We start from the raw sequence: 24,755 nt of genomic DNA on the forward strand, positions 1-24,755 counted from the left end.
TGGTGATCCTTGCGAGTGGCTTAACCATAACTGGAGCATTTGTGCACAAGGCTATAATTCCTAATCAAAATGATATTATTATTGCCTATATACTATTTCACCTATTTGGGAACCACATTTTTGCCTAATTCAGAATATGCATATCAATATAACATACATCTCATTTCAATGCTTTATGGATACACTCCAAATTTAATGGGACCAAATGAACATAAGACAAAGTGGGCACCAAATGGTCTAATTCTGAGTCATGCATCGGAAGTAGTTCAAGTCTATTAGTCTTGGTCCAGCCAATGATCTGGAAAAGAAAAGAATGAAGGATACATACAAGCAATAACCATCTAAACACATGACACAAAGAAAATGGATGATAGCATTCCTAAAAACTCCATCTCTACAAAGTTGTCAGGAATAACAAATAAACTACTCAGTTTCAAATTCAAGTTGTCAGAAAAAATGCTAGAAAAATGCTAAAATGAATATGTACAATCATAAAACGGGAATGGTGCACATCAAATTTTAGACATTGATAGACATAACACTAAAATGAATAATTTACTAGTTGATTTAGCATCTAATGATGTTTTTGCAGCTGTCGCAAACACAACAATTTCTGCTGATGCAGCTGCTCCTACATGTGAATCAACTATCTATACTGCAATACTTTAGGCTATAGCAGTTGCCACATGATGATTCATCAGCTTCTGTAGCTGCAACAGGCAGAAGCCGCATCTAATCTTCAGCAGAAAAAATAACTATTCTAACCCATATTATTGCCTATCAAGAACAATATCATTGCCTAATTTCTACCAATATTATTGCCTAACTAAAGAACTAGTGATGCTTATATCATAAAAAATGTAGGATCTAGCACCATACTGCCACGACAGGAGGAAAGAAAGCCTACAATTGAGGGTGAAGACACAATGCATCATTCTGGTTAAATACATGTGCTTGTAGATAAGAATCAAATAATGATGCAGATCACACTTTATTATATCCAATTTTGTGATAGCACAAAGCACAATTAGGAAATGTAAATTGCTTATCCGAAGCTATAAAAATGCTATAAGGAATAAGTATAATTGCTAGTGAAAAAAGTAAATATATTGTTTTGACGATAAAAACTGAAAATCATTGTTTGGAGCACATACCGCATTGGATGATGGAGGCTATCCATGTTGCCACTTCTGTCCTCTATGCAGTGTATCAAATCTCTGAAAAATTTAAGTGAAAATAACTAGCCAGATAAAAATTGAGGTATGGTACCTGGGTTACAAGACTTACGCGTGGCATTTTAGTTCTAGGGTTATATTGTAGGAAATCTCTGAACCTATGTCACTTCAAGAATGTGGTTCCTAAACTAGGTGAAAAAGAGATTATGGAGACACATTGGCTAAACCAGGTGAGTTAATCAGGGCTAAAGATATGCCTACTGACATGCATATGAGTACTGCTATGCATATAAGTATGGGCTAATTGATGAACAATCTCTGCATAATAAAGTTGAATTAAAGGATTTTATATGTAGCATTTCTCTGTGTTTTAACTAAATATACTCTCTCAAATGCTTAGTACCATATTTAAATGCTTTGTGGATGTTGCTAAAATGCTTGCATTTTTGTGAAAAAGTGCATGCCAATTCCAATTTCAACATGGTATCCTATTCTCCTATTAATATGCCAATTTATTCATACGTGAGCCACTTGCAACTAAAACAAGGAAATATCACAATGTAACTTTTGTTTGTGTCATACGCATGAGCGGGAGGATGAGCTAAGAACGTAGCAACAATTTTCGCTTAGCATGTCTACTCATAAACAACGTACACGTCCCCTGATGATCTTCTCGTTGTCCTGATTCAGCTAATGTGGTGAACTAACCCAACCTGACATAGCACATATATGGACGTACAGGAATGGAAGGCTTCGTCAACTGCCATCCCAAATCACAATCAAACATCGCAAATTGAGATTTGAATCAAAATTCCCCGAGACAACAAATGGGAAGAGGAAAATGAGGGGAATAAAAGGATGCAACCACCGTCGGGCGGATCAGACGCCGATCGCTCGGATCCGGCTGCTTCGAGCTGTGCGCTTGCCGCCGTGCCTCACGTCACCTTGCTCCGGCCGTAGGTCACCGAAGGTCGGCCCCGCCCACGCATCACCTGCTCCAGCAGCAGGTCGGCCCTCGTAGCGCCGCCATGCTCCAACCACCGCTCACGGCCCCCGACGCCGCCGCCGCAATTGCACCACCAGGGGGCGAGCTGCCTGCTCCGCGGTGAGCAACATTCGCGGCCCCCAGGAAACCCTAGCACACGCGACGCGAGCAAGATGGGGATTGGATGAAGGAAAGAAAATGGAGAAATATGAAGGGGTGTTTCTATCAGGAGTGAAAATGTCTAATAGGACCCGACACGTGGGGGTCTGCAGGTCTGAGTGTCAGACGAAAGGTGGAGGCCGTGCTGGAGGTCAAAATTACGGCCGGCCAGTGCTGGAGGTCAAAATTAGGGCCGGCCAGTATAAAGTCATGTACAAAAGCATTATTTTACAAGTTATTCTGGAATATTTTGAAAGGAAACATATCATGTGCAAATCAATCCCTTCATACAAACCGTGCAAACTTCAATCTGGACCACCGGATCAACAACCAAGAGGTGCGCAGGGAGAGTGGGAGGGGGGATTTGTGAAAGTGTGATTAGAGGCTGACGGTTAATTGTAAAATTATCCAATCCCCCCATGTCCTTTGGATATTGATCTGGTGGCCCAGATTAAAGTTTATACAATTTGCACGAAGAGATTGGTTTGCACCTGATATATTCACATCTTAAGATGACATTTAGAATTTAGTGATAGCACTGTACAGGAAAAATAGTTTCTTATATATAAATAATTTGTTACTGTAAAAATGTGTGGCACACAAACAACAGGTGCAGCATAAGATACCTTTTAATATGAAAAGATACAGGCCTAGAAGAAACTTAAGTATCTCCATATATCACATAATAACATCTCCTTTTCCTTTTCCGATAAGAATTGAAATTATCTCTTTGATTTAATTGCCAGAATAGACCCTTGGCCTCCTACGGCTTCTATAAATCTGCCTTAGTTGCCAATCTCAACCACCTTCTCACACTTCAGGAAGCTCGCCAACCTCGGATCCGGTAGAAGATGAGCGGCTATCCACCGCCGCCGGGGGCCTGGACCACCGGCCTCTGTGGCTGCTGCAGCGACTGCAAGAGCTGTGAGTCACGCCACGCACGCCCTGATCATTCCGGAAACAAATCCTCCTCCGAAACAACTTGATTTTTCAGTCCTCTCAACCATGCAACGATTTCTCGTGGAATTTAAATTCCTACAATCCAAACATGGCTTTTGTACACTCACCTAGGTAGCCACCGTTCATACAGGCTGCCTGGCGTTCTTCTGCCCGTGTGTCGCATTCGGCCAGGTGGCAGAGACCTTGGACAAGGGATCCACATGTAAGTCTGTTTTGCTAAATAAAGCTGGTGTAGATCGATGATGGAAGTCTTGTGTGCCCATCGAGTATCGTCTCTGCTCAGACACCTGTTGTATATATGCAGCCTGTGGTATGGCTGGTGCGATCTACTGCGCGCTGCAGCACGCGGGGTTGTGCCTGCTCCACTGCCTCTACTCCTGCTCCTACCGCGGCAAGCTCCGGGCGGCGTACGGCCTGCCGGCGGAGCCATGCGCCGACGGCTGCGTCCACTGCTTCTGCGAGCCATGTGCGCTCTCCCAGATGTACCGGGAGCTCAAGAACCGATGCGCCGACCCGGCAGATGGTAAGCGTATGGGATTGTATACATTCATCGTCCACGTCATATGCCTTTTTTTTTTGAAGAAACATCCACCTCATATGCTCTCAGCCCAGTAAGGTATTTGATCATCCACCTCATACATACATGCGTAACTCAATAAAATTACTAATAGTAAAAAGAGCATATACATGCTTTAGACCACTGAAAAATCTGTGGTGAAAACTGAGAATCTTGTTGTTCATGCTTGTAGGAGTACATGCTGTGTTCAGTCATGCTTTTAATTCAGACATGATGTAACATTATCCAAAGTAGAATGTTAGCTGACACTCATTAGATCAACAGCGAGATTATATTCAATAGTAGACCCTATAAAGTTAAATATAAATCGTGTAGGGCGGAGCGTTTACATCTTTATACTATAATATATAAGATTGCATTGACTTGTATGGGTGGTATATTTGATCTAAATTTATTTAAATCATTAGAAGGATATACGTGCTATTTGTGCTCTTATGAATAGATCCGACAGGTACCCGTCGGGTATGGGCTCAGGTATGAAATCTTACCTGATAGTCTTCGTGGGTATGAGTAAAACTTCAACTTTCGGGTATTATCGTGGGCGGGTACCCGACCCGTTGCCATCCCTTATTCCACTTATAACACCCATGATCCATGATTGCCAAAGTTGGTTTCACTAGAAGAAAAAAAAAGTGATATTATTGCAAAGTGCGTTTCCATAGTAGAAATTGAAACAAGAACCTGGTTGTAGAGGGACTATGAGTCCTCACTGGAAGCAGACTGGTCGGCCTCAGGCAGGGACACACCACAATGTACGCAACTCATAGGTGCAATAATATAGTTTTAGTAAAGTTACAGATAAAAAAACCCCTCTAATTTTTTATATTTATTTATATATATCGTAAGTATATACCGCCATATGTTCATACATACGTGACATATATAGGACAACCAACCCACTTAAAAAATGATCCAGATATATATAGTTTGTCCTAGACGGCATATATTTGAGCACGGAGATAGTAGTAGATTCATGAATTATTAGGTATAAAATAAAAGTCGACGACCTTTATATAAGGACTAAAACTATATATGTTCAATTGTAATAATACGATTCCAGAGTGACCACTTACACATCACATGTGCTTTACATGTACGATGTATGAGCAATGCAATAAAGTAGCTAGCCTGCCGTCACTCCAGACGAGACGACAAGCACTAGCAGGCAGGAAATGGTGGCGACAGGAAAGAAACGGGGACACGGATAGCGCAACGGCTGCCCGCATACTACGCTCGTCCTGCTTGCTTTATGTTCCATCACGCGCAGCGACCTCCACTGAGATACATATATATTCTCTCGCCAAAACTTGTCAACGCCTAATAGATAGTCCTATGTAGATAGGTTCAATGTTTTCGCTATCACAGATGGTATCGAGATTCCAAACGTAGCAGCTTTTACGTTTACGTTTATGGCCATTTAATAAAACAATGTCTACAGCTGTTAACAACCTCATATATCAACATAGTTAGTTACTCTTTCCATTCTTTAATTTATGATGTCTAGGACAAACTAATTCGTTTTAAAATGAAATAATTACCTTTGCCTAAAAGCCATATAATATATGAACATTTTAAATTAAACTTTTTTTTGCGAAAAAAATATTTTAAATTAAACTAATTAGCTGGGTCTAGGGGGGCGCGAAGCTAGAAATTACGGCCACTGGGGTCATCATCTTTTTAGAACAGGCCATCAAAACTAAAACTAGTAATGAACAGTAACTTCACATAGGATTATCAGGATTTCGTCGGGGTCGGCGGACCCCAACAGCAAACCGTAGCAATGCCTCTCTGGTTCTATTGTTATCTGTTTACAAATGGAGTATTCAAGCATAAAAATCTTGATATACCAAGACTAATGCCATATTCGCTACATCTATTCATATAAAGGCCGTGTTACATGAGCCAACACCATGCTCTACCTTAATTACTTGCTAGTGGTAATACACAACAAACTCCATGTAAACTGTCTTGGTACAAAATGTTCAACACATTTACAACCTAGTGGCAATATTGTCATAGCAGCACTCTAGATGATTTTCATACTTATTATTGTCGAATTGTCAAGGAATCTAAATTACTTAAGTTCTGAAATGCCATATTTTTAGTTCAGTACGAGTTGAACTAATGTATAATAAAGTGTGCTAATCATTTTCCCTTTAATACTCATCTGCTAAGGATGGGAAGTGAATTCACAGAAGATGGCCACGGCTCCCGTACCCAGGCCTGCCCGTACCAGTGCAAGAGATGACGCGTTGACGAGTGTGTAATAAAGCAAGAAAGCGCTCTTGATCAGCACGCAGTACTGTTGTGGCTCGCATTATATTTGTGAGCGAGGTGTTTGCATGCATAGCTGGAGTAAATAAATAGGGGTCCATGTGTGGATCATGTGTGATATTATTGCTATTTAATATAATTGTAAATTAACGTGAGAGAAATACAAAATAATCAAGTAGTTTTAAAGTTTTTTTTTGGCTCGAAATTGTGCGGGAGATCCCCACAGCAATTGCATTAAAAAAGAAAAATGGATATTTACAAAGGTTTAGAACACTACTGGAAAACGGGCCAAAGGTCCAGGCCAAAGGTACCAGCTACTGTTGCAGCCGGTATTGATGCGGCATTAGTACCGGCTGCAACAGCAGATGGTACCTTTGTCCTGAACTGGGCGCAAGGGAGGGAATTTGGTACCGGGTCATGGCACGACTCGGTGCCAATACGAGAGCACAAGCACTGGGTGGTGCCTCCAACCGGTACCAAATGACCACGGCGTCAAAGGCACCGGTTCGTGGTATCACTCGGTGCCTATTGTGCAGGTAAAGGCACCGGGTGATGCCACGATCCGGTGCCGGCCGTTGCTCTATCATTAGGCACCGGTTGGTAATATGACCTAGTGCCGATGCGCTAGATTTGGCACCGAGTCATTAGCACCAACCATCACCCGGTGCCTATTTTACAGGTAAAGGCACTGGGTGATGCCACGACCCGGTGCCGGCCGTTGCTCTATCATTAGGCACCGGTTGGTAATATGACCCGGTGCCGATGCGCTAGATTTGTCACCGGGTCATTAGCACCAACTGGTCCCTTTGGCCCGTGCCTATAAATAGCCCCCCCCTCCCCCTTCCAAGCTGTTGTGAACTCACTATTCATGGCAGCCAAGTGAGGGGGGAGGGGAATTTTTGCAATTTTTTTTGAAAGGTTAGTATTTTTTTTCTCCATGATTTAGAAATTAATTGTTAGATGTAGTTATTTAGTTTATAGTTGTTATATTAATTACCCTTTCAATTAGTTTATTGTTATATTTAGATGTAGTTATTCATTTTATAGTTGTTGTATTAATTATTCTTTCATTTAGTATATAATTATTGTTATATTAATTGATATAGAAGTGATAATAATATTTATTTAGATGTATTTAGCAATTTGGTTAGTTTGGTATTATTTTATAGATGTGTTATTTTTTATATGTAGTTAGCAAGAGATTTAATTAATTATATTACTATAATAAAATGTATCCATTCCAAATTATAAGTCATTCCAAGATTCTTGGAGAGTCAAACAATCTCAAAGTTTGACCAAAATTATAGAGAAAAATATAAAGATTTATGACATCAAATAGATGCACTATGAAAATTTGGTCAAACTTATAATTGGTATCATAAAAGTTATTATCTTGTCATATAAATTTGGTCAAATTTGAAAAACTTTGACTCTCCAAGATTCTTGGAATGACTTATAATTTGGAACGAAGAAGTAAGTTAGTGATTTATTAAAGGGATAAATATGATGTTTCCTCGTTTTGATTTTAGGTTAAATTGTGTATTATGAATGAATTATTATGACAACCTATGATGTATATAAATGAATTGTGAACCTAGATGAGTCGACAATGGATGTACATGGCCGACTGCCGTTCAAAGGAGTTCATGGATGACGTGCATGAATTCATAGAAGCGGCCGAGAAACACGAGTATGGCGGTTTCATTCGTTGCCCATACAAATTCTGTAAGAATGAAAGGGATTACTCATCATCAAGAACCATCCACAGTCACTTGTTCAATAGTGGTTTCATACCGAACTATTATGTTTGGACTAAGCATGAGAAAGAGGAATTATGCTGGATAATAATGAAGAAGAAGAGGACAGGATTCCTGACTTTGCAGCCAATTACAGTGCCTTTTTTGATGACACTGCAATGGATGAGCCTGAAGAAGATACTGAAGGACACGTTGTAGAAGATGATCTGGGTCAGATGCTGCGTGAAGCTGAGGAAGTTTGCGAAAGCAGAAAAGGAAATGAGAGATTTGAAGCGTATGTTGGAGGACTACATAACATTATTGTACCCAGATTGCAAACAAGGCCACAAAAAGTTGGGTACCACACTGGAATTGTTGCAATAGAAGGCATCAAATGGTTTGTTTGATAAGGGATTCGAGGAGTTGGTAAAACTTATAAAAAACTTACTTCCTAAGGGTAACACCTTGCCCGAAACAACATACGAGGCAAAAATGTTGTTTGTCCTTTAGGATTAGAAGCACAGAAGATACGTGCTTGTCCTAATGACTGCATCTTATATCGTGGTGAATATGAAAATTTGGATTCGTGCCCTGTATGCAACGCATGTCGGTATAAGATCTCTCGAGATGATCCAGACGACGTTGATGGGATACATATCAAGAAGAGGGTGCCTGCAAAGGTGACGTTGTATTTTCCTCTAATACCATGTCTGAAACATTTGTTCATGAACAAAACAAATGCAAAATTGATGCGATGGCACAAAGAAGAATGTAAGCAAGACAATATGTTGAGACACCCCGCTGATGGGTCGCAGTGGAGAAAGGTGGACAGAACATTCCCAACATTTGCAAATAATGCGAGGAATATAAGATTTGGCTTAAGTACGGATGGCATGAATCCTTTCGGTGAGCATAGCAGTGGCCATAGTACCTGGCCTGTGACACTCTGTATATACAACCTTCCTTCTTGGTTGTGTATGAAGCGGAAGTTCATTATGATGCCGGTGCTTATTCCCGGTCCCAAGCTACCTGGTAATGATATTGATGTGTATCTGAAACCACTGGTTGACGATCTTCTATTTTTGTGGAAAGAGGAGGGTGTTGCCATGTGAGATGCGCACGCAGAGGAACATTTTAACCTACGTGCATTGCTTTTTGTAACAACCAACGATTGGCCCGCACTAAGCAACCTGTCCGGATAGTCTAATAAGGGTTATAGGGCATGCACCCATTGTTTAGAAGAAACCGTCAGCATGTATCTGAAGCACTGTAGGAAGATAGTGTATATGGGTCATCGTCGATTTCTTACGATCAAGCACCCATTAAGGAGGAGGCATGATCACTACGGTGGAAAGGCAGATCATCGTACGAAATCTAGGCACCGCTGTGGGAAAATGGTGCTTGAAATGGTCAAAAATGTAAAAGTAGTATTCGGAAAAGGACTTGGCAGTAGATCAGTGCAGAGTGATGACGGACGCGCACCTATGTGGAAAAAGAAGAGTATTTTTTTGGGATTTACTTTATTGGGAAGTCTGAGAGGTCCGCCACGCAATTGATGTGATGCACCTAACAAAAAATCTTTGTGTAAACCTTTTAGGCTTCCTTGGTGTCTACGGTAAGCCTAAGGATACACTCGAAGCGCGGCAAGATCTTCAACGATTGAAACAACGGGCCACCCTACATCTAGAAAAAAGGGATAAAGGACGTCATTACCTAGGTCATGTGTGCTACACTCTTAGCAAGGAAGAGAAGCAAAGTATGTTCGATTGTTTGAACAGTATCAAGGTTCCATCAGGCTACTCTTCAAACATAAAGTGGCTACTAAACCTGAAAGAGAAGAAATTCGCACACGTAAAGTCCCATGACTGTCACATGTTGATGACACAATTAATTCCAGTTGCACTAAGAGGTATTCTACCAGCTAATATTCGAGCAACAATCATAAAGCTTTGTGCATTTCTCAACGTAATTTCTCAGAAGGCAATAGATCCATCGAGTCTAATCAGGCTACAAGTGGATGTTGTCCAAAGTTTAGTTAGTCTTGAGATGATATTTCCTCCATCATTCTTCAATATTATGACACATCTTTTAATTCATCTGGTATTCTCGGTCCTGTTTTCCTTCATAATATCTTCTCTTTTGAAAGATATTTTGCAGTCCTAAAGAAATACATTCGTAATCGGGCTCGTCCCGAAAGAAGCATTGTGAAGGGTTATGTCATAGAGGAGGTCATTGAGTTTTGTGTTGACTATGTGCATGAACTCTGCCCAATTGGGGTTCCAGTATCACGGCATGAGGGTCGACTGATTGGAAAGGGCACAGTTGAAAGAAAATCAGTAAATGCCACCAATCATGCCACGTTGAGCAAAGCACATCTCACAGTTCTGCAACAATCAGCCTTGGTGGCTCCGTATATGGAGGAGCAAATGCAAATGGTCCGAAGCATGTACCCTTCAAAGTCTGAGACATGGATTACAAACTATCATAATGATACGTTCACCACCTAGTTGCAGAAGGAAGTCATGGCCAACGATGAAATTCATGAGCAGCTAGCTTGGCTGGCCAGTTGTCCAGCAAATTCAATCTTGATGTACCAAGGATATGAAATTAATGGATACACATTTTACACAAGAGCCCAAAATAACAAGAGCAGCAATCAAAATAGTGGTGTCCGTATAGATGCCACAGACTCTAGTGGCCAAACAAACTCATATTTTGGTTACATTGAGGAGATATGGGAACTCGACTATGGGCCGCTGAAGATCCCTTTATTTCGATGCCAATGGGTTAAGCTGATAGGAAAATGTGTTGATATCGACGAGTACGGAATGACAACAGTAGACCTCAAAGCGCTTGGCTATCGAGACGAACCATTCGTCCTAGCTAAGGATGTCACCCAAGTTTTCTAAGTACAGGACATGTCTAGCAAACCAAAAAAGGACAAGTCTAGAAATAAATCAAGTTTTGTAGGTGCGGGAGATGAGCCAAAGCGCCACATAGTTCTGGCAGGCAAAAGAAAAATTATGGGAGTCGACGATGTCACAGATGAAGAAAAATACAACAAGGTCGAAGACATCACTCCGTTCGCAGTGGAGGTTGACACAAGTATTCTTTTAGCCCAAAGAGGAGGCTCCCTACGCACGTCATGATCACAATGAAGGGACGATTGTAAAGCAAACCATCGATAATATTCCATTAGTTGAATGATTATCTCTTGTAATATTTTCCATAAACATTATCAGATTTATTGACAATTAAATGATTTACTAGCCATTTAGATTTATTATTCAATTAACTAATTTATTAGACGATTAAATGATTAATTTGACAATTAATATAATTTTTGACCAAATAAATGATTTACTAGGCATTTATCAGATTTATTAGGCAATTAAATGATTTATTAGATGATTAAATGATTAATTAGACAATTAATATAATTATTGGGCAACTAAATGATTTACTAGGCATATATCAGATTTATTAGGCAATTAAATGATTTATTAGATGATTAAATGATTAATTAGACAATTAATATAATTATTGGGCAATTAAATGATTTACTAGGCATTTATCAGATTTATTAGGCAATTAAATGATTTATTAGGTCCATGCCGCCGCCGCCCCGCCTCCCTGCATGCCGCCGCCCCGGCAAGCCTCTCTGCGCGCCGCCGCCTCCGTTTGGCCTGGCCCGCGCCATCCTCCGAGCCCACGCCGGCGCCTCCGTTGTCGTCCTCGACTCCGGCCTCCGTCGCTGCGCCACGCCATCGTCCCACGCCGACGCCACCGCCCCCGGTCGCCGCCGCGAGGACTCTTTGCCCCGACCTACCTGCCATCCTCGACGTCCATGCCACCGCCGCCGCTGTGATCACCTCCTGCACGCCGCCGCCCCGGCCCACCACCTCGACATCCACGTGCAGCTTCCCTGTGCGCAGTACGTCCCCATCCGGCCGCCGGCCTGCGCCCCTGCTCTGCCTGGCGGCCAGCCTACGCCGCCCACCGGCCGGCCCCCGCCCGATGGCATTTTTTTCTTTAATTTTTTAGATAATTTATCATTTAGTTTTGAAATCTAGTTTTTCCTCATGTGAATTAGATTTGTAGGTAATTTAGCATTTAGTTTAAAATTTTAGATTTTTTCGCATGTGAATTATATTTTTAGGAAATTTGGCATTTAGTTTAGAAATTTAGGTTACAAATTTAGATTTTTTTAGGTAATTGCCCAGTAATTTTTTTGGTACTTGTGAATTAGATAGTGATTTAGATTTTTTCTCATATATATTATTTGTCATGTTATTTTGTATTTCTTAATTCATTTTTTTACTTTTCTCGTATATATTAGTTTGCAAATTTAGTTTACAAATGTTAGTGAATTATTTGGATGGTATTAATTAGTACATTTTTAGTATTTATTTAGTTTTCCTTTATGTAGTGCACACACCCTTTCTCTCTAACACATTAACACACACACTAACACACACTAACTCTCGCTCTCTCTCTCTAACACACACACACACTAACACACACACTCTCTCTCTAACACACACTAACACACACAGACACACTCTCTCTAAGACACACACACTAACACACTCTCTCTGTCTCTAACACACGCTTAGGGTTAGTTTCAGTTAAGAATGGATTCCTATGATGAGGAGGCTGCCGCAAGGTACATGATGGATGCTATAAACGAAGATACAAATGTCAACATCACTGAACAATTTGGTGCCGAAGAGGCCAACACATCCGATTCGTTCCTGAATATGTCCGGAGATGGCAGTGACGGGGATGGTGACTTTACCCCGATGCCCGCTCAGCAGCCTGTTCCAGTATGTATCTTAATTATGCAAGGTGACTTAACTATATTAGATTTGTGATTAATATATCTTTTGTTACATTTAGTCGTGCTCTGCAACGAAGTCGAAAGGGAGACGTTGTCCCACCAAAAAACTTGAGGGAAGACGGGTCGTCACAGAAGTGGACGCAGAGGGCTGTCCATGTGCTCCAGAGGCTACTAGCACCAAGTTTGTCGCACAATGTGGGGTTGTTGTTCGGCGAGAATTCTGATCACCACAAGACTCTGGAAATCGAGCAATCTAGAAGAATAACAACACAATGTGCCTCCACACCAGAAGGAAATGTTGTGGACTGAACTGAAGGATATGTTCACATTTTCGGAAGGAGTCAATGAAGAACTTTTGAAGCAGTGTGCCTTGAAGAAGATTGCCCTTGCATTTGCAACATTCAAGAAAAAGTTGTTCTCCAATTACATCAAGAAGGATAAGGAACCGGACTGGAACAATCTTCCTCAAGTTAAACCTTACTAGGAGGACTTCAAACAATACAAGCTATCTGAGGAAGCACAAAAAAAAATCTGAACAGGCCAAAAGAAATGCGGGAAACAAAAAGTACAGCCACCACCTTGGGGCAAGTGGGTACAAGAAGGCAGTAAAGAAATGGCAGAAGACGGAGCAAGACCTTATGGATAGAGGCATCCAGCCGGCGACTTGGGAATGGCTAGATAGATCGAAGTGGTGGTTATTTGCTAACGGCGTGACACTCAACCCAATGGATGGAACTTTGGTCGTGCCTGGGAATATGGAAGAAGTGGCCCGCGATCTGGTCACAGCAATAGATGAGGCAAAACAAGGAACATTCCAGCCTCAAAGGGAGAACAATGAGCTGACCAGGGCGTTGAAGAATCCTGAACACCCTGGACGAGCCCGTGGCATCGGCGTGGTCCCATGGAAAGTTGCTTGGGCCGGAGATAGCTCATATAAGACTCTTCGAAGGAGCAAGGCTGAACAGGACGAGAAAATCTGTGTTATACAAGAAGAGATGAATAAAAAAGTTGTGTCACTAGAATCTCAGATGGATGCAAGGGTCAATATGGCAGTGCAGCAGGCTCTGAGCCAAAGGACCATCGGTGCCCCGCAGACACCGGATGTTGTGATAAGCCCGGCCGATCAGCAACACAGCAGTTGTGCATCCACGGCAGCGTCCGATGTACAAGCTGAGCAACTCTAGATTGAGGCACTAGCACCAGAGCAGCAGAGGTACCCAATCGATGATATCACCATTCCAACAACATGCGAGCTCTATGTGCGAGTAAATAATATATTTGTTCATGTAGCACACGGGTCTGCCCTACCCATGAATTCTGCTAGTACAATTCATGGAATGCCGATACCCTCTGGCTACGCCTCCGTCACAGTCGAGCAGATAGTTGAACCGACCCATATTAATGAGAATCTCGAGCTCGATTTTGTTGGAGATGATGGAGAGAAAACGTTGGGAGACGTACTACATGGGATTGTTCTATGGTGCAAGGCCGACATCAAACTGACTGTGAACAACAAGGCTCCCATGGATCCGCCTCCCTCAGCACCATCTCTGCTCAACTATGGTAATGTTGATCGCGATCCAACTCCCTCAGCACCGTCTCCACCTGAGCAGAGGCCTAGTAGTACTCCAACTCCTCCGGCATCGGAAGGAAAAGGAAAGAAAAAGACAGCATCCCTCCCACTGCCTGGACCCACAAACAAGAAGCGGAAAAGGGTCGAAAAAAAGATAGGCCCTAAGAAGAAATTAGCTTATGAGCTAACCCAAGAGGAACTTGACGAGGAAGTGGATCCCGAGGTGAAATAACATTTCAAATCTAAAGTCACAGAGAAGAGGGTACTGGTAGATCGAGAAATAGCAGTCAAGGTCTACTCATGCTTGAACAACTCACCAGGACATAAACAACTACCCTCGGACTTTGATCGCACGCTAATAAAGGCACAACAGCAGAGAAAAAATAAGAAATGTGGAAAGACTGTTCCTCAGCTTGGCTCAGTACAGAAGCAACTCGAGCCCCTCGTGGTGGGGAGGCAACCAAATGAAGTAGAGGTGGAATTTCTTCACGAAACAGGATTCACGCTTGATCAGGCAGCAGAGACGGCAGATATCCCAATTGCTGAAGTTGTTGCTCATCCATTCAAGCTTGGGAAACCTCTTGTCACTAAGGAGGACGAGATCAAACTAGGCACACAGATGTTCAATTTACACAGATGGTACATGTGCATGTCCAACGAAGAAATGGATATGTTTGGAGTTAAGTATCGCAACCATGATTTCTATCGTGGGGAGGATGACTTCTGGGTCTACTTCGAACTTCTACATGACATATATCATTGACAAGCCCTAGACGTCTCTATCATCACCATTTTGGGTTCTATAAGTATAAAAAAAATTTAGATTGTCATCAACGTAAATAACTATGTGCACTTCATAATTTGTATTTTATCATTCAGTATGGAGCTTCAAAGATGCCGGAAAGAAGGATGGCATCATCAGGTGGGCTTCATGATGCCGTTGATAATCAACAAGAAAACTCTTAACGAGAACTACAAGGAGACGTGTCAAAACATGTACCATGCCCTGATGCGCCAACATTACAAATCTTATATAATGATACCCTACAACTATGGGTAAGTCTTGGTCGAGTAAAACCTCTTTTATATTCCTAAATAAATGCTAAGTCTAATATGGTTGTGTATATATCTGCATTTATCATTGGGTTTTGCTCATAATTTGCATGGAGAGCGGCAATCTTACAGTGTTCGACTCCATGAGGTGCCCATAGTCTGCAATCCAACACTTCATAGACCCATTGAACAGGTAAGTACAATGTGCACATATCGAATCCTTTTCAATTTTACATCAATTATTCAACATTCAAGTAAATTTCCTGCACAGGGTGTGGAAATAATTTGTAAAGAAGAACAAAGGAGTCAGTGGAGGGAAGTCGTAATTGGATGTTAGAATAGATTTTCCGGTATGTTGGGTCGCGCCCAATTCTCTAAGTAATATCAATTGTTTCGCATAGGCGTACAAAAATATAGAATAACTGATTTATTTCTTTTACAGTGTGCGAGATAACAACAAGGAACTGATTGGTGTGGGTACTATGTATGCGACTACATACATGGTCTTGTAGAATGCGGGAAAGAAACTTCGGAGGAAGCCAGAGTATGTCCATACCATTCTCAACTATGTTCAATTAATTATACTAACATGGTGAATTAATATATATCCATATTTTCAAAAATGATAGATGTCGCAAATCTACATGGCTTCTTTCGATGTTGATCGGATTAACGCCATGTGCGAGCAGCTCACAGGATTCATTGTGAAGGAGATCCTGGATCCTAGAGGCGAGTTCTACCATGACGGACACATCAATAGCGTGTCCTCTTCAAACTCTTGAGGGATTAGTAACTGCAGTATAAACATGACTTGTATATTTGTAAATATTTTTAAACGTGATGTCGTGTAGTTTGTATATTTGTACATATATTGTAATTGCTAGCTAACTTAACTAAATGCTTGACTTTGAGTTTTAGTTAATTTCTTTGAACTCTAACACGACCGATGGACATATACGTATAGTACTGTATAGCTCGATCGGGTACGCATAGTAATTCTCAAAGAATAAACAAAACAAATAAAAAAGAAATTTGAGATAAACGGGGAAAACTCTTTGGTACCGGTTGGAAATACTAACCGTACCAACCGGTACCAAAGAGGCTGCACGCTTGCGTCAGCATGGCAGCCTCAAAGGCACCGGTTGGTTTTTCCAACCGGTACATTTGTGTGCCAAAGACACCGGCTTGTTTACCCGGTATCCTAGACCTGAGCCAATGGTCTCGGTTTGTGGGTGCCGGTTGGAAAACCGGTACCTAAGGGCTTCTTCAACCGGTGCTGAAGGCCCGTTTTCCAGTAGTGGAAATACTTACAGGAAGAGAGAGAGAGAGAGGCTGAGTTACAAGATTGATCTAAGCCATTGCAAAACTATTGGTCTAAGATCCTTTCTATCCTTATGCAACTGGAGGAGGATTTGCTCTTTCAACATCACGGTCCAAAGCTGAAAGTTCATTGGATGGCCCTCAAAGATTCTTCCATTCTAGAGATTCCAGATTTCCCAAGCTGCAATGATGAATATTTCAATCAAGTAGGACATAGTCATGTTAAGACGGCCATGCTCAAGTCAAATGTCAATGTCATCAGTGTTGTCCCAGATGAATCCCAACTTTTGCCAATAAGCCAAGGCAAGGGCAATCAAAGAAAAGGAGATGTGTCCTCCATGTGACACTCTAATTTTCAGTTTAGGAACCCAAATAAATTTAATTCGATTTGTTATAGGTCGGATCTGGATCCAACGATCCTGATTAGATCCAATCCCAGGTAAATACCCAAAGTACCGGTCAACCCTATCACGTTTTGCAAAAAAGCCCATCTATTTTTCTAAAATCAACCAGCGGTCCAATCTAGCTCAAAAGTAATTGCAAAATAGTCCTTTATTTTCTGTTTAAGCCCCTAATCTTTTACAAAATCTAACCCGACGCCCAGGAGCCCTAGTTTTTCCTTCTAGCCCTTGAGTTTAGGGTTTAATTTTGTTTTAGCCATCAATTTCTTTAGTCAGAACCCTTTTTCTTTCAAATCTTTCACAAATAAGTCCCCGGGAACCTTGTTTTAGCCGTAACTTGATCATTTTAACTGTTTTAATGATTCTTGCTCTCACACGATCCTTGCAACGTCTCCAGAAGCTTTATAACCTCGTTTTGTACTGTTTACATTGTTTGGTGCACTGTTTCTTATTTATTGTACTTGCTTGTTTGTATGTACTTATGTGATGCGTTAGATAGTGTGCCTTATGAGGATCAGCAGGAGCAAGCTTTCTTAGGACCTGGGCAACAACAGCAGTTTGAGGAAGGCAAGTGGTCCTTTATCATACTTGTTGTCCCCGAAAAGTCAATAAATACACTTTATTTTATATATGTGCATGAGTCTATAATATGATGGAATCCCAATTAAAGATATGCCTATTTGTTTATCCTTCTTTCATCAAATCATGGGTTTTAATTTAAGATGGGTAGAAATGCTAGTTGCCATTACTTTTGGGCTATGGTTGGTTAATGATGAGACAAATACTATATCTATTTTACTTCATGTTCTCAATGGTTTAATATTATATTATGAAACAAGATCAATAGTGCAACCACAATACTATATGGATCTGGTCTTGGCTAATTAATTAGAATTAACTCTAGTTTGTGACCGTCTTACCGAAAGGTCAAGAGGCGATGCATCGTTGGGGTATAGCTTGGTCCTATTCAGGCGTTGATATGTTCCTGGTTAAGGCGTCATCCTCATTAGGAAGTGTTATGACCACTTTGGCTTGAAACCTTAGTATATTGTCATAAGTTAGGAAATTTTTATAAAGACCTCGTAGTGAACCTCATGTCACTCACCAAAGGAAGTATTTAAGGGCCTTGCAAACCGGGGCGATACAGGAGAACATGAATTGTGGGTAAAGTGTACGACCTCTGCAGAGTGTAAAATTGATATATCAGTCGAGCTCACGGTCAAGGGGCGGCTTGAACCCTCACATGATAATTGAACTTGAAGATGATCTAAATTGGTGTTATTTATTTATGGTTATTGTTATTTGTTTCAGTTACTTGTTTGTGGGTTAATGGTATAAGCTTATACTTGGTTAATGCTTGCTAATAAAACTTGAACAACTAAAAGTGCTTAATGCAGTCGAACCATATCAGCTATTCCTTGTTTTGGCCTTGCAGGTCATATAATTTCCTCCCACTTGTTGAGTACCAACCATAATTGTACTCATACTTTCTTTATTAAAACAGAAGCTGCTCAGACCAAGATAATTGTCTGGAGTTCCCTGAAGATTTTGAGGAGTTCTAGGCGTATGTCTTCCAGTCATCTTCCTGTGAAGATGAAGTTCCACTGTTACTCTGAGATGTTTATTTATTTGTTTAAGTTTAAGACTTTTGGTTATGTAATAACACTCACTCAGAGCCCTCGGACCCCAGGAACGAGACCTGAGGCTTGGGAGCAAGAACACTCACACACATAATACTAGAGACTTGGAACCCCGTCCTCTCTTGACCATTTGTTACCCCATACTGCAAAGTAGTGCAAGATACACAAGCAACGACAAACTGGACGTAGGGACATTCTGCTCGAACCAGTATAAATTCTTGTGTCTTCTTTGTACACCGTCCGGGCCAAACGGGTAAAGCATAAGAATCACTAGCAGGTGGTAAAAAACACCGACAACTACAGCATTCACAAAATGAATGAACCAGTATAAAAATAAAAGAAAAATAGAAGTCCCCCAAGACCTCTTGTTAAATGATCACATAACCATCTAGAAAAACTTACTATGACCGGTTCACTTTTAGAAAGAAAAAAGAAATACGGTTGACTTTTGACCAGTAAAGACAATCTTTTTAGTGTACCGTGGCAAAAAACCATCTTTCAACGGTGTCCGGCAACCAATATTGCCAACTCTTTCCTCGTGGCAGAACTACGGCCGATGGCTTCTTTCTCAAGGGTTCAACGATTCTGGTGTGTGTAGATCTATTCGATGTTTTGCTCGGTGGGTTACGATGGTATATAGTATCTAACTTTTGAATCTTTTAACAATACAAATCCAAATTTTCCAAAGAATATTACGCTTCTTCATCCAAGCAGGGCGTTATTTCCTACCAATGAGGGGATTATTTCCTACCATGAGGGGAGCAAAGCGTGGAGACGGCACGCTTCCAGTCTATAGGGACAGAGAAGCTCATGAGAAACACCCCCCCCTCCCCCGGGTGCGATTATTCATCGCTTGAGGCCATCACCTCAACATGTGGTTTCATGTGGGCTGTTAGCCCACTAATATGTCATGTGTGCGTTGTTAGAGGAGAGAGAGGTCCACATGCATACAGAAGATAACAATGACATGACGTCACTCACATACATCGGAAATTCAAAATTAAAAAAATTTATAACTACTAAACCGAGCACCCAAATTAAATTTTGATTACACCATTAGTTTTATATGACAAGATCTTCAAAACAAGACCACACTTGCCTATGTTTGGATAATATTTTTTTAAATATTTTATTTAGTATTAAATAATCAATTTTGGATCTTCGGAACAAATAATTTAACAACACGAACAAATAATAATGTACAATGAACAAAAATATTAAACATCACAAACATTTGATTGTACATGATAACTAATGAAAAATGAATATCGCGAACAAATAGATCAAAGTCATGAAACAATCTGACATTGCAAACAAATTAGTTACAAGCAAACATATAATTTTACGTTAAGATAAATAGGTCTACATTACAATCAATATATATATATATATATATATATATATATATATATTCAATTCATGAAAATTCACATGCAAACAATTATTTTTACAAGTATATATACACATGCTAGAACAAGTTAGCATTCAAAGGAAATAAATTATTCACACACCAATTTATGAATCTACAATACAAAGAAAAGAATCTTCATATGAAAAGAAATATACTAAGTAATAACAAATACACTAAGTATTGTAGTGACAAAATATACTAATTTTATAAATCTTCATGCTAACAAATTAGGGAACATATTAGGTACAAACCAACATCTCCGTGCAAACTATGGAAATTTCAATCTGTGCTATCGGATCAACATCCAATGGTATACATCTAACTTTTGAATCTTTTAACGGTACAGATCCAATTTTTCCAAAGAATAATACGCTTCTTCATCCAAGCAGTGCGTTCTTTCCTACCATGAGGGGAGCAAAGCGTGGAGAGGCCGTGCTTCCGGTCTATAGGGACAGACATGCTCATGAGAACGCCCCCCACCTCCCCCACAAAAAGAAATACGTCTATGTAATTCCCTTTTTTAGGGGTCCCCCTGCCACGTTTTTGAAAGCTAAATGTACATCAACCGGCCACCTTTCCAACACGTGTTAATATTCTAATATTTAAAAAATTAAAGGAATTCTTTTTTGTCCAAAGAGAAGCATTTACTTGAAACATGGATCACAAATGCATGGTCGCGTGTTTGAATCCAAGTGCAAATATCCAAAATGCTAAATTTTAGCACTAGATTATCAAAACAAGAGTATTAATGGGATGAGCTAAACTTTACCCAAAACTCAAACTTTAGCAGGGATATGATGAGTGCTAATAGATGCTAAAGTTTAACACTCGACTTTAGCCCGTCTAAACATGCCTCAAGTCAAACTCCATAGCAAAAATTGCAGTTACTCTGGAATGTGAGCAGGCGGGTGTGAGAAATGGAATTAATTGAAACCCATATAATACATCAATATAAGAGGAATAGAATCATACATCGTTTTCGTAAAGATATATCGACCGGCCCGCGCAGCATTTGCCTATATTGTTGGCATGTACCAACGACCGCGTGCGGCCGTGCGCTCAGGGAGCACCATACACAAGTAAGGCCGATGAAATCAGCGTCAGAAGTCGATGATTAAGTTTGCCTTTTGAGTTTGAGAGAACTACTTTCTATGTAATATCGTCGTTGTAAAAACTCGGTCCTTTGCTTGCTTCTCCTATCTTAAATGATATAGCGGTGCGCTCCAGCAAACTGTTTTAAAAAAAATACATTTCAATACTTCTGCTACTCGAAAAATCTCCCGTGTTTCGAACGGACCTGACCTGAATTACCATGGGGAGGATGCAGTCCGTCCGTCCGTGAGTTGTACATGATGGGGCAGACAGCAATGTCCGGCAACCGGCAACGGCAAGCAGCCACTGTACATGTTGGCATCTCTGCACAATCCCCCGACTGTGGGCCCTGGCATTGTAGGTGCGAAAGGCTGACGATAACGAGATCACCACCACCCACTGTCGACCCTCCGTCCTTGCAACGGGTTTAGCCTGCCTATTTGTAAGATTACACGAGTCAGTGTTTAAAAGACACAGGTCCGAAGAGACATGCCCTTAGCCTGACTATCATCATCAACCCAACAATACCTTTGTTTAAAGTGTTCAGTCTCCGTTCTTGACAGGACAGCCAACAGGCACTCGCTGCCTGAAAAGTACTCTGCTGTGGACTCAAAGCTTTGTTGCAGCGTCTCCATTCCCTCAAACTGTCAGAGTGAAACAAAATAAGTGCTCAAACTCACCACTGGAGACTGCCATGGAAAGAGCTGATGAAGAGAGGCCCCTCCTCCATGTCCAACCTCCTACTTCTCCTCAGGTAGCTCATGTTCCATGATGGTTGATGGCCTCAGGCAGTTACAACAATAGATAATCACTGCAAACTGAATATTTTGATGCGGGGACGCAGGATGCAGCTTCAGAATATGCAAGAGATGGATCAGTTGATATCAACAAACAGCCTGCTCTTAAGAATGGCACGGGGAAGTGGAGAGCATGCTTCCTCATCTTAGGTAACAGAGAGCAGCTCCTGCTCTGCTCTTCTCTTCTCTGCAATTCTGTGTAAAAGATAGCTAACTGCTTGAACATCACGAGCTAGGTGTCGAATTCAGTGAGTGCATGGCCTTCTTTGCGATCTCCAAGAATTTAGTTACCTACCTCACAACTGTTCTACATGAAAGCAAAGTCGCTGCAGCGGGAAATGTCTCTGCCTGGGTCGGAGCTTGCTTCTTCACTCCACTTTTTGGTGCTTTCATTGCAGACACTTACTGGGGGAGATATTGGACAATCGTTGTTTTCCTTCCAGTTTACTTTGTCGTAAGTTCAAAGCAGTTGAAGAAATTAGCTTTGCATCTTCTGTTACATTGCCTGCAACACTAAATACCCTTACATTTTATCAGGCTATGGTCGTTCTAATAGCCTCTGCATCCCTCCCCATATTTGCCATGTCTACCGACCATGGTGGCAATGTTCACCGAATAGTGTTTTACCTTGGACTCTACCTTGCTGCCATTGGGAACGGCGGTGTTAAGCCCTGCACATCAACCTTTGGGGCTGACCAATTTGACACAACTGACCCAGTAGAGCGGGTGCAGAAGGGCTCCTTCTTCAACTGGTACTACTTCATGATCAGCACCAGCTCCCTGCTGTCTGGCACAGTGATTGTTTGGCTGCAGGAAAATGTTGGGTGGGCGGTCAGCTTCGCGATCCCAGCAGCACTCATGCTCATTTGTTTCCTTGTATTTTTATCTGGCTCGAGGATATACAGGTTTAGGAAAATGGGAGCAAGCCCCCTTACGAGCATATTTCAAGTGATTGTAGCAGCTGCCAGAAAGTGGCATATGAAATTGCCGGATGATAGCTCGCTTCTGTATGAGCTGACTTTGCCTTCTGCAACTGATGAGAGTCATAAAATCAAACATACCAATGAATTCAGGTACTATTCAATTTTGTAAAGTACATGTAAGGTTTTAGCATCTAACATTTAAACCCTACAAGCAGTGGCCTACATAATTTTGGTGTCCTAAAACCAATATTGTTTTGAACAATGAACTCATAATATATTACAAAATGTAGGAACTAATTCTATTAACAGCATGTTACTTGAAAAGTATAAAGCTGCCACGAAGGTAACCTGTCATGAACTACATTCTTCAGGTTCTTTGACAAGGCTGCTATTGCATCGTCCCCATCAGACAAAGAATTCACAGTGCCAGTAAGCTCATGGCAGCTCTGTACGGTGACACAGGTTGAGGAGGTCAAGATGCTGCTGCGGATATCTCCCATCTGGGCATCATTCCTGATCTTTTACTCAGTCAGCGCGCAGATGGCATCAACTTTGGTTGAGCAGGGCATGTTCATGGACAACCGTGTCGGCTCGTTCGCCATCCCACCCGCATCCATGTCGATCATTGGTGTGTTCAGTATCTTTATCTGGGTCCCAGCTTATGAAACTTTATTGGTACCACTTGCAAGGCGTTTCACCGGCAAGGAAAAGGGCTTCTCCCAGGCACAGCGCCTAGCCATTGGCCAAGCATTGTCCATGCTCACAATGGTGTATGCGGCATTGATTGAGATGAGGAGGCTGGCGATTGCGGAAGTCAAAGGCCTGACAAATCAGAATGTGCCTGTGCCAATGAGCATCCTTTGGCAAGCGCCACTTTATTTGGTGCATGGTGCAGCTGAGGTCTTTGGCGGCATTGGCGTGACGGAGCTCTTTTATGACCATTCCCCAGAGACTATGAAAAGCCTGTGTGCAGCACTTGGGCAGCTGGCACTTGCATCCGGGTCTTGCATCAACACATTCCTTCTTGGTGTTGTCGCAGTAGCCACAACACATGGTGGGGCACCTGGGTGGATCCCGGACAATCTGAATGAAGGTCATCTGGACTATTTCTTTTGGATGCTGGCCGCTCTTAGCTTACTGAATTTGGCTCTGTTTGTGCATTACTCAGTGAGGCACAGAGGCAAGACAAGTTGTTGACCCGAAAGGTGTTTTCGTAGTGCCTAACTGCCTGTCAGGCAGTAGTTGTTTTTTGCAAGCTAAGGTTAATCTCCTCACCTGTCATCAATAAAGTTCAAATGTTATCATGTATAGCCCTGACATAATTTGCAGACCTGATAGTAAATTTTGCTTGCTGTGTCTACTAACGAAGAGATTTATCACTGAATCTGTCTGAAAAGTAATATCTTTTCATTTTTATTTTCAGTGCCAAGATTACAAGAGTTGATCCTGACACATGGTTGGTTACATCTTAAATTCAGTTTTCACATCACTTGTGAGATTCAAATTCAATAGTGACTGAAGCAGGGCACAAACTTGTAGTTTTTTTTCTATTCTTACTATCGCCTCTATCATAAAGAGAAATTTCCTGGCAAAGCTGAAAATAAGAACCCACTGAGCAACACACTTCATTACAAAATTTTGCATGCAAAGTTGACTTACGATGAAATCCATCCTTGGAAAACATGAGATTTTTCTTGTCTTCGAAATCGGAATAATATCGCTAACCCAAATAAAAGAACAGCTGCAACATTATTCCTTTCCTTTGAGTATGGAGGATTTCAGAAGCTACCTGAACCTGGCCTAGGGTATTGCCCATCTGAAAACCAATCAACGGGTCAG

General features: G+C 41.3%; 2 protein-coding genes and 1 long non-coding RNA gene across 6 annotated transcripts; all 3 read left to right on the plus strand.

Moving 5' to 3' along the window:
* Positions 1-3,054: 3,054 nt before the first annotated feature.
* Positions 3,055-6,321, plus strand: LOC120651453 (cell number regulator 4-like). The gene is made up of 4 exons (XM_039928929.1): positions 3,055-3,243; positions 3,410-3,481; positions 3,584-3,802; positions 6,032-6,321. Exons 1-4 carry the CDS (start codon positions 3,171-3,173, stop codon positions 6,121-6,123), a joined length of 456 nt encoding a protein of 151 aa, XP_039784863.1. The 5' UTR covers positions 3,055-3,170; the 3' UTR covers positions 6,124-6,321.
* An 8,775-nt stretch (positions 6,322-15,096) lies between these two features.
* Positions 15,097-16,228, plus strand: LOC120648708. Its single transcript, XR_005665054.1, has 4 exons — positions 15,097-15,525; positions 15,604-15,682; positions 15,775-15,876; positions 15,962-16,228. It is a non-coding gene; the product is annotated as an uncharacterized LOC120648708 (long non-coding RNA).
* Positions 16,229-21,673: 5,445 nt separating this feature from the next.
* LOC120651454 (protein NRT1/ PTR FAMILY 8.3-like) lies at positions 21,674-24,537 on the plus strand. 4 transcript variants are annotated; one of them, XR_005666203.1, is made up of 7 exons: positions 21,674-21,950; positions 22,041-22,143; positions 22,230-22,447; positions 22,531-22,745; positions 22,899-23,066; positions 23,288-24,177; positions 24,340-24,537. XR_005666203.1 is itself a non-coding variant. In XM_039928931.1 (6 exons), the coding sequence occupies exons 1-6, from the start codon at positions 21,891-21,893 to the stop codon at positions 24,111-24,113; spliced, it is 1,590 nt and encodes a 529-aa protein (XP_039784865.1). In that variant the 5' UTR covers positions 21,674-21,890; the 3' UTR covers positions 24,114-24,295. The 4 variants fall into 4 exon arrangements, 2 of the variants coding, with proteins under 2 accessions (XP_039784865.1, XP_039784864.1); XR_005666202.1 differs by having other exon boundaries at positions 22,531-23,066; XM_039928931.1 differs by lacking the exon at positions 24,340-24,537 and having other exon boundaries at positions 23,288-24,295.
* Positions 24,538-24,755: the final 218 nt, after the last annotated feature.

The sequence above is a fragment of the Panicum virgatum genome, chromosome 9K (genome assembly GCF_016808335.1).
Source record: "Panicum virgatum strain AP13 chromosome 9K, P.virgatum_v5, whole genome shotgun sequence".
NCBI lineage: Eukaryota > Viridiplantae > Streptophyta > Magnoliopsida > Poales > Poaceae > Panicum > Panicum virgatum.

Excerpts from the sequence above, each read along its gene's own strand:
- LOC120651453 (XM_039928929.1), top strand. The coding sequence starts at position 3,171 with ATGAGCGGCTATCCACCGCCGCCGGGGGCCTGGACCACCGGCCTCTGT. Across the intron at positions 3,244-3,409 it reads CTGCAGCGACTGCAAGAGCT|GCTGCCTGGCGTTCTTCTGC; the intron begins GTGAGTCACGCC and ends CCGTTCATACAG. Across the intron at positions 3,803-6,031 it reads ATGCGCCGACCCGGCAGATG|GATGGGAAGTGAATTCACAG; the intron begins GTAAGCGTATGG and ends TCATCTGCTAAG.
- LOC120651454 (XM_039928930.1), top strand. The coding sequence starts at position 21,891 with ATGGAAAGAGCTGATGAAGAGAGGCCCCTCCTCCATGTCCAACCTCCT. Across the intron at positions 22,144-22,229 it reads AGCATGCTTCCTCATCTTAG|GTGTCGAATTCAGTGAGTGC; the intron begins GTAACAGAGAGC and ends ATCACGAGCTAG. Across the intron at positions 22,448-22,530 it reads TCCTTCCAGTTTACTTTGTC|GCTATGGTCGTTCTAATAGC; the intron begins GTAAGTTCAAAG and ends ACATTTTATCAG.